Source organism: Stenella coeruleoalba, assembly GCF_951394435.1.
Source record: "Stenella coeruleoalba genome assembly, chromosome: 15".
NCBI lineage: Eukaryota > Metazoa > Chordata > Mammalia > Artiodactyla > Delphinidae > Stenella > Stenella coeruleoalba.
The window spans coordinates 50,212,998-50,223,952 of record NC_137161.1 but is presented as its reverse complement, the minus strand read 5'-3'; the positions used below and the strand labels follow the sequence as shown (position 1 = coordinate 50,223,952).

General features: G+C 59.0%; 2 protein-coding genes across 2 annotated transcripts; one reads left to right on the top strand and one right to left on the bottom strand.

Annotated features, from left to right (window-relative positions):
• Positions 1-298: 298 nt before the first annotated feature.
• PERCC1 (proline and glutamate rich with coiled coil 1) lies at positions 299-1,096 on the bottom strand (the record flags this gene model as incomplete). Its single annotated transcript, XM_079945996.1, has 1 exon — positions 299-1,096. The coding sequence occupies one exon, from the start codon at positions 1,094-1,096 to the stop codon at positions 299-301; it is 798 nt and encodes a 265-aa protein (XP_079802122.1).
• A 7,824-nt stretch (positions 1,097-8,920) lies between these two features.
• Positions 8,921-10,873, top strand: UQCC4 (ubiquinol-cytochrome c reductase complex assembly factor 4). The gene is made up of 2 exons (XM_079944991.1): positions 8,921-9,074; positions 9,151-10,873. Exons 1-2 carry the CDS (start codon positions 9,043-9,045, stop codon positions 9,524-9,526), a joined length of 408 nt encoding a protein of 135 aa, XP_079801117.1. The 5' UTR covers positions 8,921-9,042; the 3' UTR covers positions 9,527-10,873.
• Positions 10,874-10,955: the final 82 nt, after the last annotated feature.

Sequence of the window (10,955 nt, the reverse complement as noted above, 5' to 3'; positions counted from 1 at the left end):
TGGGGGCTGGTCTTTGAGGAAATGTGGCTTGCCCAGAGGGGAACCCAGCGTGTAGACGCCCTGAGCCCACCGCCTCCAAGAGGCTGCAGCTCCTGCCCCATCCTCCCTCCTGTGGGCAGAGCTCTTGGGTGGCCCCTGCCCATTCCCTGCCCTGGCCTGGGAAGTCCCTACCTGAGCTGATTTGTCCCCTGGTGGCTGCCCTGATTGGAGGTCCCCGAGGGCTCCTCTCAGGACAGCAATAAGGAGAGTCCGGGCCCTTGTTGCCCTCAGCTCACCCCCGCTGATCCTTGCTCAATCACTAGGCCTCGGCCAGCTGCACCCCCTCCAGGGCCTGGCCCCCCCAGCCCAGCAGCTCGGGGCCGGCCTCTGCTGACCAGCTGGCCAGCAGGTCGCTGAAGTCAGGCGTGCCGGGGTGCAGCAGACCCAGGGGGCTGGGTGCCGGCTCCTTCCAGAAGGAGGGGGGAAGCTTCCTTTGGGTCATGGGGGTGATGTGGCCGTACTTCTGCTCCAGCCTGAGTCGGCGGCCGGCCGCGGCCCTGGGTCCCAAGTACTGCCGCAGCCCGTAGTCGAAGAGCTCGGCCAGGGGTCCCAGCGGCTGCAGCCCTTCCCCACCGAGGCCCGGCCCGCACGCCTGCCCCTCGGGGGCCCCAGGGGAGCAGACCCCGGGCTCAGTGGCCTCATTTTCTGGGGCCTCGCCCTGGGCCAGGCGCACAAGGTTGGCGCAGGAGAGCTCCCTGGCTGAGTTGCTGGCCGTGTGGCCATCGGCGTAGATGTCGCAGGCGTCGGGGTCCTGCCCCCGGTCCTTGTGGCCGAAGTACCGCTGGATGTCGCCACTGATGAGCTCAGAGAACCGCAGGAGCTGCAGCGGCGTCTCTGGGCCACCGGGGTCCAGAGGGGCCACTTCTGGGGCCCAACCTGAGCTCTGGGGGGCCGGGCTGTGGCCCTCTGGCCCCTCGACCTCCAGTTCCTCTTCCCCATCCTCCTCCTCCTCCTCCTCAGAAGAGTCTGGGGGCTCCGGGTCTGAGGGCAGGAAGGGCCCATGGTATGGCAGAGGCAGCCGGAAGTCACAGAGAGGCCAGATCACACCCGCGGCCATCTCTCCGCCGAGCTTCTGGGGGCTCTCGGGCACTGGGCGCTAGCTGGGGAGGGAGGTGGAGAGGGGACAGGTTAGCAGTCAGGGCCCGCAGCCCTCCTAGGGGAATAGTCACTGCAGGGTTGGGGCGGGCGCTGAGCTCAGAGGCAGGTGACACTTGGAGAGACGGAGGTGGTGGGCACTGTGGCGGGGGGGCATGGCGGGGGGGGCATGGCAGGGGTGAGCTGCAGGGTGCAGGCCTCAGTCACCCGCCAGAGGAGGGTACATCTGTAGGGAGGGTGGCTGACAGTGCTGTTGGAATAGTGACTTGGAGAGAGAGAAGCTGGGCAGGTGGGAAGGGAGCTGGCCCAGGGGCTGGGCTTCGGGCAGGTTTGGGGTCTGGAGAGCAGAGCCCTCGCCCCAGCTCAGGGTCGCTGTAGCTCTTGATAAACAGGCTTGTTGACGTAGAGTCTGCCCAGGTGCAGGGTGGGGAGGGACCCCCTTGACACATCCCCTCCCTGAGTGTCTGTGGTTGGCAGGGTCCCTCTGTGCCTGAAGTGACCATGCTGAGCCCGGGAGCCGGGCCTGGCTGCCTCGACCTGGGTGCTCTGTCCCTTGCAGTTTTGGGGGCTTCAGAGGCTTCAGGGGCTGTGAGGTGAGCTCCGGGGATCTTCAGGGGAGGGCAGAGCCATTTCTCTGTCCCCACAGTCGCAGGCTTCCCTGTGCTCCCTGTCGGGGGTGGAGGGTTGGTGAGGTCACCTCTAGCATCTCTAACCTGGGGATGGGGGGGGCTGGCAGGACTGTGGAGGGGGTGGGATTAGGGGAGCTGATTGTGAATGTGGGAGGCCCCCCGCCGAACAGGGCCCCAGCTCCTGTACTGCAGGGAGGCAGGGGGGCCAGCCCTTGGACCAGGAGGCCTTCTAGCGGGAGCCCTGGGCAAGGGGGAGGAAGAAAGGGAAGAGGGGTTAGAGAGAAGGGGGGGCTCACAGCTTCAGGAAACCACTCCCCATGTGGGGGGAGGGGCGGGAAGTCCACAGGCCGCCCTCAGAGTCAGGGGGGCCTCTCGGACCTCCCCCTCCTCCCTGCCATCATGCTCTGCAGTTCTAGGGCCCCTCTTCCCTGTTGGGGTGAACCGTGGCCCCAGCGTTGGGCGTTGGCATGGCCGCTGGTGGGGAGCCAAGACTCAGGTGCCCCCCTTTCCCTGGCCAGCCCACCTCAATGACCCAGCCCCGCTCAGCCCTGCTGTTGACCCCTCCCCGTGGGTGGGTGGTCCCCAAAGACCACCAGGGCAGAGGAACCCCACAGCCTTCCCAGGACCTCTGCCACCAGCACCCTCCCGCCCGCCGCCCAGCCTGGCTCCTACCTGCCAAGGCCTGCAGCTCCCGCTGGGCAGGCCCACCTCCACCTGGGCTCAAGCATTTATAGCCAAGCTCTGTGGCTGGCCCGGCTGGCAAATATTTGGTGACTGCATTGTCATCGCAGACTGGGCAAATAGAGCCCGTTTGCTTTAGCGCCCGGCAACCAGGGCCCCGCCGGGGGGAGCCTCAGCCTGCCCGGGGGACCGTGGAGTGTTTGCCGCTCGCCCAGCTGGCTCACACCCGGGGCCGAGGACCCTTATCTCCACCGCTGATTGGGGCCTGGACGAAGCCTTGTCAAATAGGCGGAAAATTAAATTTCATGCTATTTTGACTCCTGGAGTAGCCTTCTCTAGAGGACATCCTGCTTCTGCAGCGCTCTGGGTGAACGGGCTCTGGGCCAGCAGCAGGACCTGGGAAGCCCCAGGAGGGCCAGGGACCACCAGCCAGGGCCTAGGTGGTGGGTTTATGCAGGTGGGGACCCCAGAGTCCCTGCCCAGCCCCCTCCTGCCACTTCCCACCGTTCCAGAGCTGCAGGTGCATTTGCAACAAACCCCATTGAATCACTGCTCCCCCAAGGGCTTCATCCCCACGTCCAGGCTGAGGTGACACCTCCCTTCTCTGGCTCCTTTTTTAGCTCCTGTGCCTTCCCCTAAGGGGCTTGGTGGCCCCTCCAGCCCCGTGGGTCCTGCCCTGGGGCGTCCTCACTGTGGTTACCACCCACCATTACAGCCCCTTCACCGTGAGTCCCATGAGTCCAGTCCAAGTTTCCCCGTCCCCGGAAACCGACCTTGGCCACAGCCACAGTTCTGTCCTTATACCCTGGGGTCCAATGACACTTGCCAGGTCCTGGTTGTGGGTCGACCCTGCCCCAGCCTTAGCCAGCCTCTCTCTGACCCAGCACAGCCCAGATGTCAGCCAAGACCTGGGGGAGGCTGGGGGTTGGGGTCCCCGGTGGCTCCCCAGGACTGCTGGGACCCCAGAATCCCTCTTTGCCCAGATACGGCCCCTGCCCCTCTGCCAGCCCAGGGAACGCCCACCATGACCTGCCCAGGACCCAGGGCTGGACCTCAGCAGCTGTTCTGGCTGGAGCTGCAGTGCCCACTGCTGCCTATTGGGAACAGCCAGGGCCGGGGTCTGGGAAGGGCCTGGAGACCGGCTGGGTTGGGGTCAGCCCCGCAGGGTGGGGCCTCAGGGGCCCGAGGGAAGTGCTGGGCATGGGGGCTGGGCTGGGGAAGGTGAGATGCAGCCCTGTCATGGAGAAGGTCCTGGCCTTTGTGGCCAGAGGAGGGGCTTCACAAAGGAGGTGGTTTGCAGGCGCTGATGGGGCAGGTGCTCACCCAGCCAAGCCGGGGGAAGTAAAGGTGTTCCGGCAGAGGGGACAGCCTGGAAAGGAACCAGATCGCGAGGAGCTGGCACCCCTGTGGTAGGCTGAGTGATGGCCCCAAAGATGTCCACACCCTGATCCCTGGGAATTACGTCCTCACCCCACTTGGCAAAGGGACCCAGCAGAGGTGACTGAGATAAGGACCCTGAGATGGGAGATGGCCCTGGATTATCCAGTGGGCTTGTGTGTCACAGAGGGAAGCAGGAGGGTCCGAGTGGGGGTGGGGGGAGATGTGGCAACTGAAGCAGAAGGTCACCTTTGAAGGTGGAGGGGCTGCAATCCAAGGAATGGAGCGGCCTCTAAAATCCGGAAGACAAGGAGATTCTCCCCTGGAGCCTTCAGGGCACAAACCTGCAGACACCTTGATTTGGGGCCAGGGAAACCCACTTGGGACCTCGGACCTCCAGGACTGCACAACAAATCAGTGTTGTTTTAAGCCACTCAGTTTGTGCTCCCTGTTTCAGCAGCAACAGGAAGCCCAGAGGTGGAAGCATTGGCTGGAAAGTGGGGTGGGTGGCACACAGGACCTCCTGGCCTGGCCCTGGAGCTCGGACCTTCCTCCTGTACTGGGAGCCAAGTCGGCCAGGGCCTCAGCTCTTCCCAGCATCACTGGAACCAAATCGCAGAGTGGCAGTGGGGCTTTTGCAGGAAAGAGGCCCCAGGGTGGTTTTCACCCCCCACCCCACAGGCCCACTTTTCCATCCTGGCCTCTGCCTCAGGCTCCCAGTCAGTGGAACTGGGGCTGTGGAAGGGGCTCTGGGTCCCAAGAGTGACCCAGCGAGGTGTCCATTCATGCCAGCTGTGGGAAGACTGTCCACAGACAGCCAGACACTTGTCCTCTGGTGGCAGAATCCCAGTGCCTTTTTCTGCCTGACCAGAGACAAGGAGGAAACCCCAGTCTAGGATGGAGAGTTCTAGAGTCAGAGAGAACCCAGAGCAGGCAGGTGTTTGGGGAGAGGAACCTCAGCAGCACAGTGTGGGGTGGGGCTCTGGACACAGGAGGGCTGAGACTGGAGACTTGGGGAGGGTGCCACTGCACCAGTCCTAGCGATCAACGATGGGGCCTAACAAGGCACAGTATGTGGAGGTGAGGGTGGGAGACAGGCGTGAGAGGGATTCAAGAAGCAGATCTTGGGTCTTAGTGGAATTATCCCCTTCCTTGCCCCTCCTGAGTCAGAGCCATGCTCAAGATAGACACAGGAGTCTGGTGGGTGGAGGCTGAACTCCAGCTTTTGTTACAGGTGAGGCTGGGCTGGGTTATGGCAGCCAGGGGGACCCTGGGTAGGTGGAGAGACGCACTTTCCCAGAATCACTGCCCACACATGTCCCGCCGGTATTGGGTGGCCAGCCAGTGCCAGGCCAAGTGGCATGGGTGTCCCAAGCCCCCTGTGCCCATGGGGGCTCCTGGCTGGGGCTGGGGGCTGAGGCACTCAGGCTGCCAGGCTTGGGGCCTGAGCATATGCCCTGGCATCTGCTCCCAGCCAGGCCCCCATTGTGGGCAGTATGGGGCCTTCAGAGCTCTGTGCTCACCCTGCCCCCACCAGCCCCCACCCCTGCTGTCAGGCCTCAGCCCCTGGGAGAAAGGCTCTGCCTTTCCAAAGGTGGTGGCCCTGCCTGTCCCCATGCACCCCATATTGATCTTCCCAGGGAAAATCAATAGCTCCAATATGTCAGCTCTCAAGTGGCGCTACAGTAAATTACTCCCGCCATCGGGCACACAAGGGCTGCAGCCTCCCTCCCATTAGTGGGACATTAGTCCTCGTGTGAGGTTTCTCTGTGTGCTTTGAGATAATGAAGGCTGAGGTGTTGGTTTATGCCTCTGGGAGGAGGGGGACCTTGGACAAGAGCGGCATCGCTGGCAGTGCTGGGCACCTGTCACCCAGTGCCCTGCCGAGACTGCTGGGGTCAGGAAGGGGAGGGCCCTGGAGACACCGGGCCACCGGCCGCATCTGGCTGTGGCTTTTCCCACTCTGGGCTCCACCGCATCAGAGAGGGTCAAGCAAACCACAGCATTTGGGGCTGTTGTCACCCTCCAGCCAGAGGCTGCCAGGGACACATGTGTCACTGAACAAGGTGGACTTCACAAGGGAGAATTCACAGCCCGGGACATGGGTGTCTCAGGAGGCGGGCGTTAGAATGGGCTCTGGGTTCAGCCATTGTTGGGTGAGGGGCTCTGCTCTGGGCTGTGTGCTGTCAGCAAGCAGGGTAACTGTGACTGGGCATCTGTATCAGTCTCCAGGGGCTGCCATAACAAAGGACCACCAACTGCTGGTTTAAAACAACAGAAGTTACTTTCTCACAGTTCTGGAGGCCAGAAATATGAAACCACGAAGGCTCTGGGGGAGAATCTTAGCTTCTGGTGTAGCCGTCAGTCCTCCGTGTTCCTTGGCTGGTGGCCGCATCACTCCAGTCTCTGCCTGCCTCTTCACATGGCCTGCTCCCCTGTGCGTCTCTGGGTCTTTTCTCCTCTTATAAGGACATCATTTAGGGCCCACCCTATCCATTATGACATAGTTTTAACTAATTACACCCACAAAGACCCTATTTCCAAATAGGGTCACGTGCTGAGGCTCCAGGGGGATAAGAATTTGGAGGGACATCATTCTACCCAGTATAGCATCTTTAATATATCTTATCCAGAAGGAGGGCAGATGAGGCAAGGCTCCAGCCATGGTTGGTAAAGGACCAGGGTCCCTCCCATCAGCCAGGAAGGGGGTATTTGGTCTTTTTTGGGCCACTTCCATGTTTTGCCTGTGTTCAGATGTGATTATAAAGGGGTCTTGAGCCACCATGGTCACGGAGAAGCCTGGTCCAACACTGGTGTTCTCTGAAATTGTTTACGTCCTACAGGAGAGCCCAGCTCTGAGCATCAGGCCAGCTCCCGGAGATCAAGGCCTGCTGTCCTCCTCAGACTCTGCAGGACCCACGTCCTTTGCATCATGCCTTCACCTAGAATGGAGACCAGTGCCAGCAGGACTTGGGGACAGAGGAGAGGTCCACTGGACATGTGGATTTGCTAAGTCTTTGTTGTGGGCCTGCGCTGCTCCTCCCAGACTCTGGCCTCAGAGCACCCTAGGAGCCTGATGGCAGTAAAGGAGCCCTCCACTGCCTCAGGATGGAAGGACACTTCCATGCCGTCCCCTTATCAGTCTTAACAACTGTCTCAGGGACTGGCAGAGGGCTTCCCAGGCATAGCACCAGTCCTGGAAGCAGCCTGCGAAGGACAGGAGATGCCCATTTTACAACTGAGGAAGCAGAGGCTCGAGGGGTGCTTGTCTGAGATGTCTTATTTCTGTCACCCATCCAAAGCAGTGGGACAGGTTTAGTGACCCTTTGGAGGCTGCCCTGCCTGGGGGTGAAGCCCTAGCCCCTGCCGTTGACCCCCAGCTCTGCACCCCCTCTGCTGTCCCAGGGCAGCTTGTACCCAGATGCCCTAAATCAGCATACCAACCAGGTGGCTGCATAAGCTGCAGTCAGCAGCTCCACCCCAACCTCAGGCCTCTTTGATCTCCACCTCCTCCAGGAAGCCCTACAGGCTGCACACCAGAATGATTCTGGTCCATCCTCCCGCCCACAGTAGGTGCTCCTGGGGTTCCCTGTGGTCGAACTGGTTTGGCAGTGATTCTGGGTGGGGTTCTGGGGTGGAACAGGTGGGGTGGGGCCCAGTGAGGAGGATGTGGGCACACAGGTGCCTCTGTTGACACAGCAGCTCTGAACACAGTCCTGGCTTTGCAGCTGAGCTGCCACCAGGCGTCCAGGTTTGGTCTTCCCAGGGTGGGGAGATCTCCCAGATGCTGCTGAGCTAGGAACACCTCCAGCCCGCCACCCTTGCTTAAGTGTCTCTAGACTTCCTGAGAGGTGAAGAACTGGTCCCCGAGGCTGGTGCTTCTCCTGCTAGAAAGCAGGTGCAGGAGATGTTCCAGAGGCAAAGATTCTGAACCAGGAGGCAGCACATTACAGCTGCCAACTGAAAATTGTTGCTTGTCACCCGGTTCTACAAGAATGAAGTCACCTGACACTGCAGTCACTGACCTTCAACACACCCTTAAAGGAGTTCAGGGCAGAGATCAGGAATGAGGCCCTCTGTGCTCTGGCAAAAACTGGCAGAAAAACTCACACGTTGTGCTTTTTTTTTTTTTTTTCAGTCGTCACAGTTCACAAGGTGGCCTCGTAACCTGATTTTGTCACCGTCAACCCCCACCCCCAACCCCCAGCACATCTCCACGTCTCCACATAGTCTGCGATGACGCCTGGGTGCTCCTATGTGGTCTCCAGACAGGACGGCTCAGCAGAGCCAGGGCTAGTTTGCCTTGAAGGCAGAAGGCTCCAGCAGCTTCCCTATGAAGTCAACTGGGGAACCGGGTAGACAGGAAGTCCCAGGACAGCCCGAGGGTGACCCTCCCGGCCTGACTCCTAAGGTGGATGGGAAGGTTCCCCCCGAGCAGGCTGCAGCCTCCATCCACAAAGATGATGGCGCGCTAGGCTCTGCACTGGTGGTTCCGCTGGCCTGGAGAGAGAGACTTGTCCGAGTGCCTGCTGGCTTCCCGGTGACAGCCGTGGGCGTGCTCTGCTGCGGTGGGTGAGAGATGGCGGCCCTGCGGCTGAGCAGTGCGCAGAAATGCCTGTCCCGCAGGGCGGGTGGTGTAGACGCGGCTATTCGTGCGCAGCACAGAGCAACGCAAAGCGCCAGGGCTGGGTGAGGGTCCGCGGCCATGGGGCGGCGGACACTAGTCGAGGGGACAAGATGACTCCGTGGCTGAAAGTCCAATGAAAAAAGCAAAACGGCGTCGCCAGGCCCCGGGGCGGAGGCGTCCAGGGGCTGCGCCTGCCTGGCGGGAAGGGTGTGGAGGGTGGGCTCAGGGCCCCGATCTCAGGCGAGCCCGGCCGACGGTGAGACCCGCGCTGATGCGAGCTCGTCGGAGGACGACGCCAGCATCCCGTCCCCGTCGGCCGGCCTCAAGCCCGGCGCGGAAGCCTAGGAACCTGCCCGCTAGTTCCTCTTAGGACCGGCGGCGAACTACATTTCCCGGCATGCCAGCGCGGCCGGCCGGGGGCGGGTCTACGACGGAAGAGGCCGCCTGAGGACGTGAGTCATTTCCGTTGCGCGAGTGGGTCCACGTTCTGTAGTCGTGAGCGGAGGCCAGGAACAGCGCGCGGCTTCCGGCTTCGCGCGACGGAAGTGACGCGACGCTGCGCGCGGCGGCGCCGAGTGCGGAGCCGGGGTCGTGATGAGCTGCGTGCTGCGGGCGCCGGCTGCTGGGTGAGGTCCGCGCGGTCTCGGCGGGACCTAGGGTGAGAACGGCGGGCGGGTGCGCTCACTGTTCTCTCTCTTCCAGGGCCCTCCGGGTACTGAGGCTCGTGCGCTGGCCTTTCCGAAGTCTGCATCCTCCGCCCGGTGGCCGGGGTCGTGCCCAGCCCGCGGCCGAGGGTGAGGAAGAGGTTGACCCTGACCGCCCCCTTCAGTTTTCTTCCAGCAAAGCCATCCCGTTCCGCTGGACAGTGAAGCACTCCCTAGGAAGGGAGCAGCAGCGGCCCTGGTGGAGGGTGCTGCCCTTCAGCTTGTGCCTCATGGTTCTGGTCAGCTGGTGCTTTTTTAGACAGGAGACCAGCGCGGACCGGTGGTTGGGACGGATGTTGGAAGAAGAGGTACCGGAGCCCAGCGATCGTTTTGAAGAGCCTGGAAGTCCGGTGGCCCATGGGGCGAGAACTTAACGGGGTGCCAGCAGCGAGGGAACAGACCTCAGTCTTTAGGCTTTGACGTCGCGTTTGACCGTTTTTGTCCTGGTTATGCGCGTCCCCAGACTGAAGGACTTGGATGGCGCGCCTGGCAAAGCTGACTCGTTGAAGGCACAGCAGAATGTCAGCAAATCGGAACCGGCTCTTTGCCTGATACTTGTTGCCATCGAATACGTCCAAAAGACTTTTCAGGTCTATAGAAAGAGTTTTGGCTGCAGCGTGTGCTGTTGGATTTGGGATGTCTTTGTACAACATTATCACGTTTCCAAAGGGATGCTGGTGACACTTGTAATCCAGTGTGATCCACTTTGCAGGTCATTTGCTTTCTGAGACAGAATAACTGGCACAAGAGTTAAACGTTTTGTTTTACAGTGTACCATGATGTGTATAAATTGATGTTAGTTTAACAGACTAACAATAAATATTAATTTGGTAATGTGGAATTAAGCCAATGTTTGGTTTTTTGGTTTTTTTTTTTTTGCATTTCATTTAAAAAAGGGAGCCTTCTAGTCTTTTCAGTTCCTTTGTTTGTTTGTTTGTTTTTTCCAGAATAGGAACTGAGGAAAGAAACCTAAACGTTAATTGTGGAACACTTTCTCACCTCTCTTCCAGTTTTTAATTTTAGCAAGGCAACAACTTTCTGAGTGGAATAACATTGATAAATATTTTTATGGACAATTTAGAGGCAATATTTGGGGTATGTAAATGATATGTTTTCAAGTACTGCTTAGTAGGAAACTTTCTTAATTCTGGATTAAATACAAGATGCATAAAAGGGAAGATTTTATTTACTTAAGGTTCTAGTGGAACGTTTTATCATGGCATATCTTTGGTGCCAAAGTTAACTGGAAATTTCTCTCACTCGGATGGTTGAAGACCACTGACTGTATGGCACAAGGCCTTATTCTCACAAGGCCTTGGCCAAGGTCTGGCCCGCCTTGGTAAATTATGCTTGTCAGGGAGGTGGTGCTAAGACAAGTATATATTTTTTTTAAAGATGAAGAGACCAAGATTCAGAAGGATTGACCTAATCATGGCTCAGGCTACATCATTAGTTCCACTGGGAGCAAAGAACTAAGATGTCCTTTCTCTGACCTGGTGTGGTTGTGACCTATTTGGTTGTGAACCATTTTATTTGAGCAACAGTCATTCAAACCTGAACCCTGACTTTACTCTCACTAGCTCCTGCAGGAAAAAAAGTCAGAACTAACAAGAAGAAATTTTGTTTTAATTAAAAATAATTTTCATATGACCAAAGCAATATGATTTATCTGGAAAAGTTAAACAGTGTAATAAGCAAAAGGTAGAGAATCAGAAACAGTAATAATCCCACCACCTAGAGGTAACTGCTGTGAGCACTGTTGGGCAGAAGATGGAGAAGATTGTATTTTAAAAAATCCAAGGA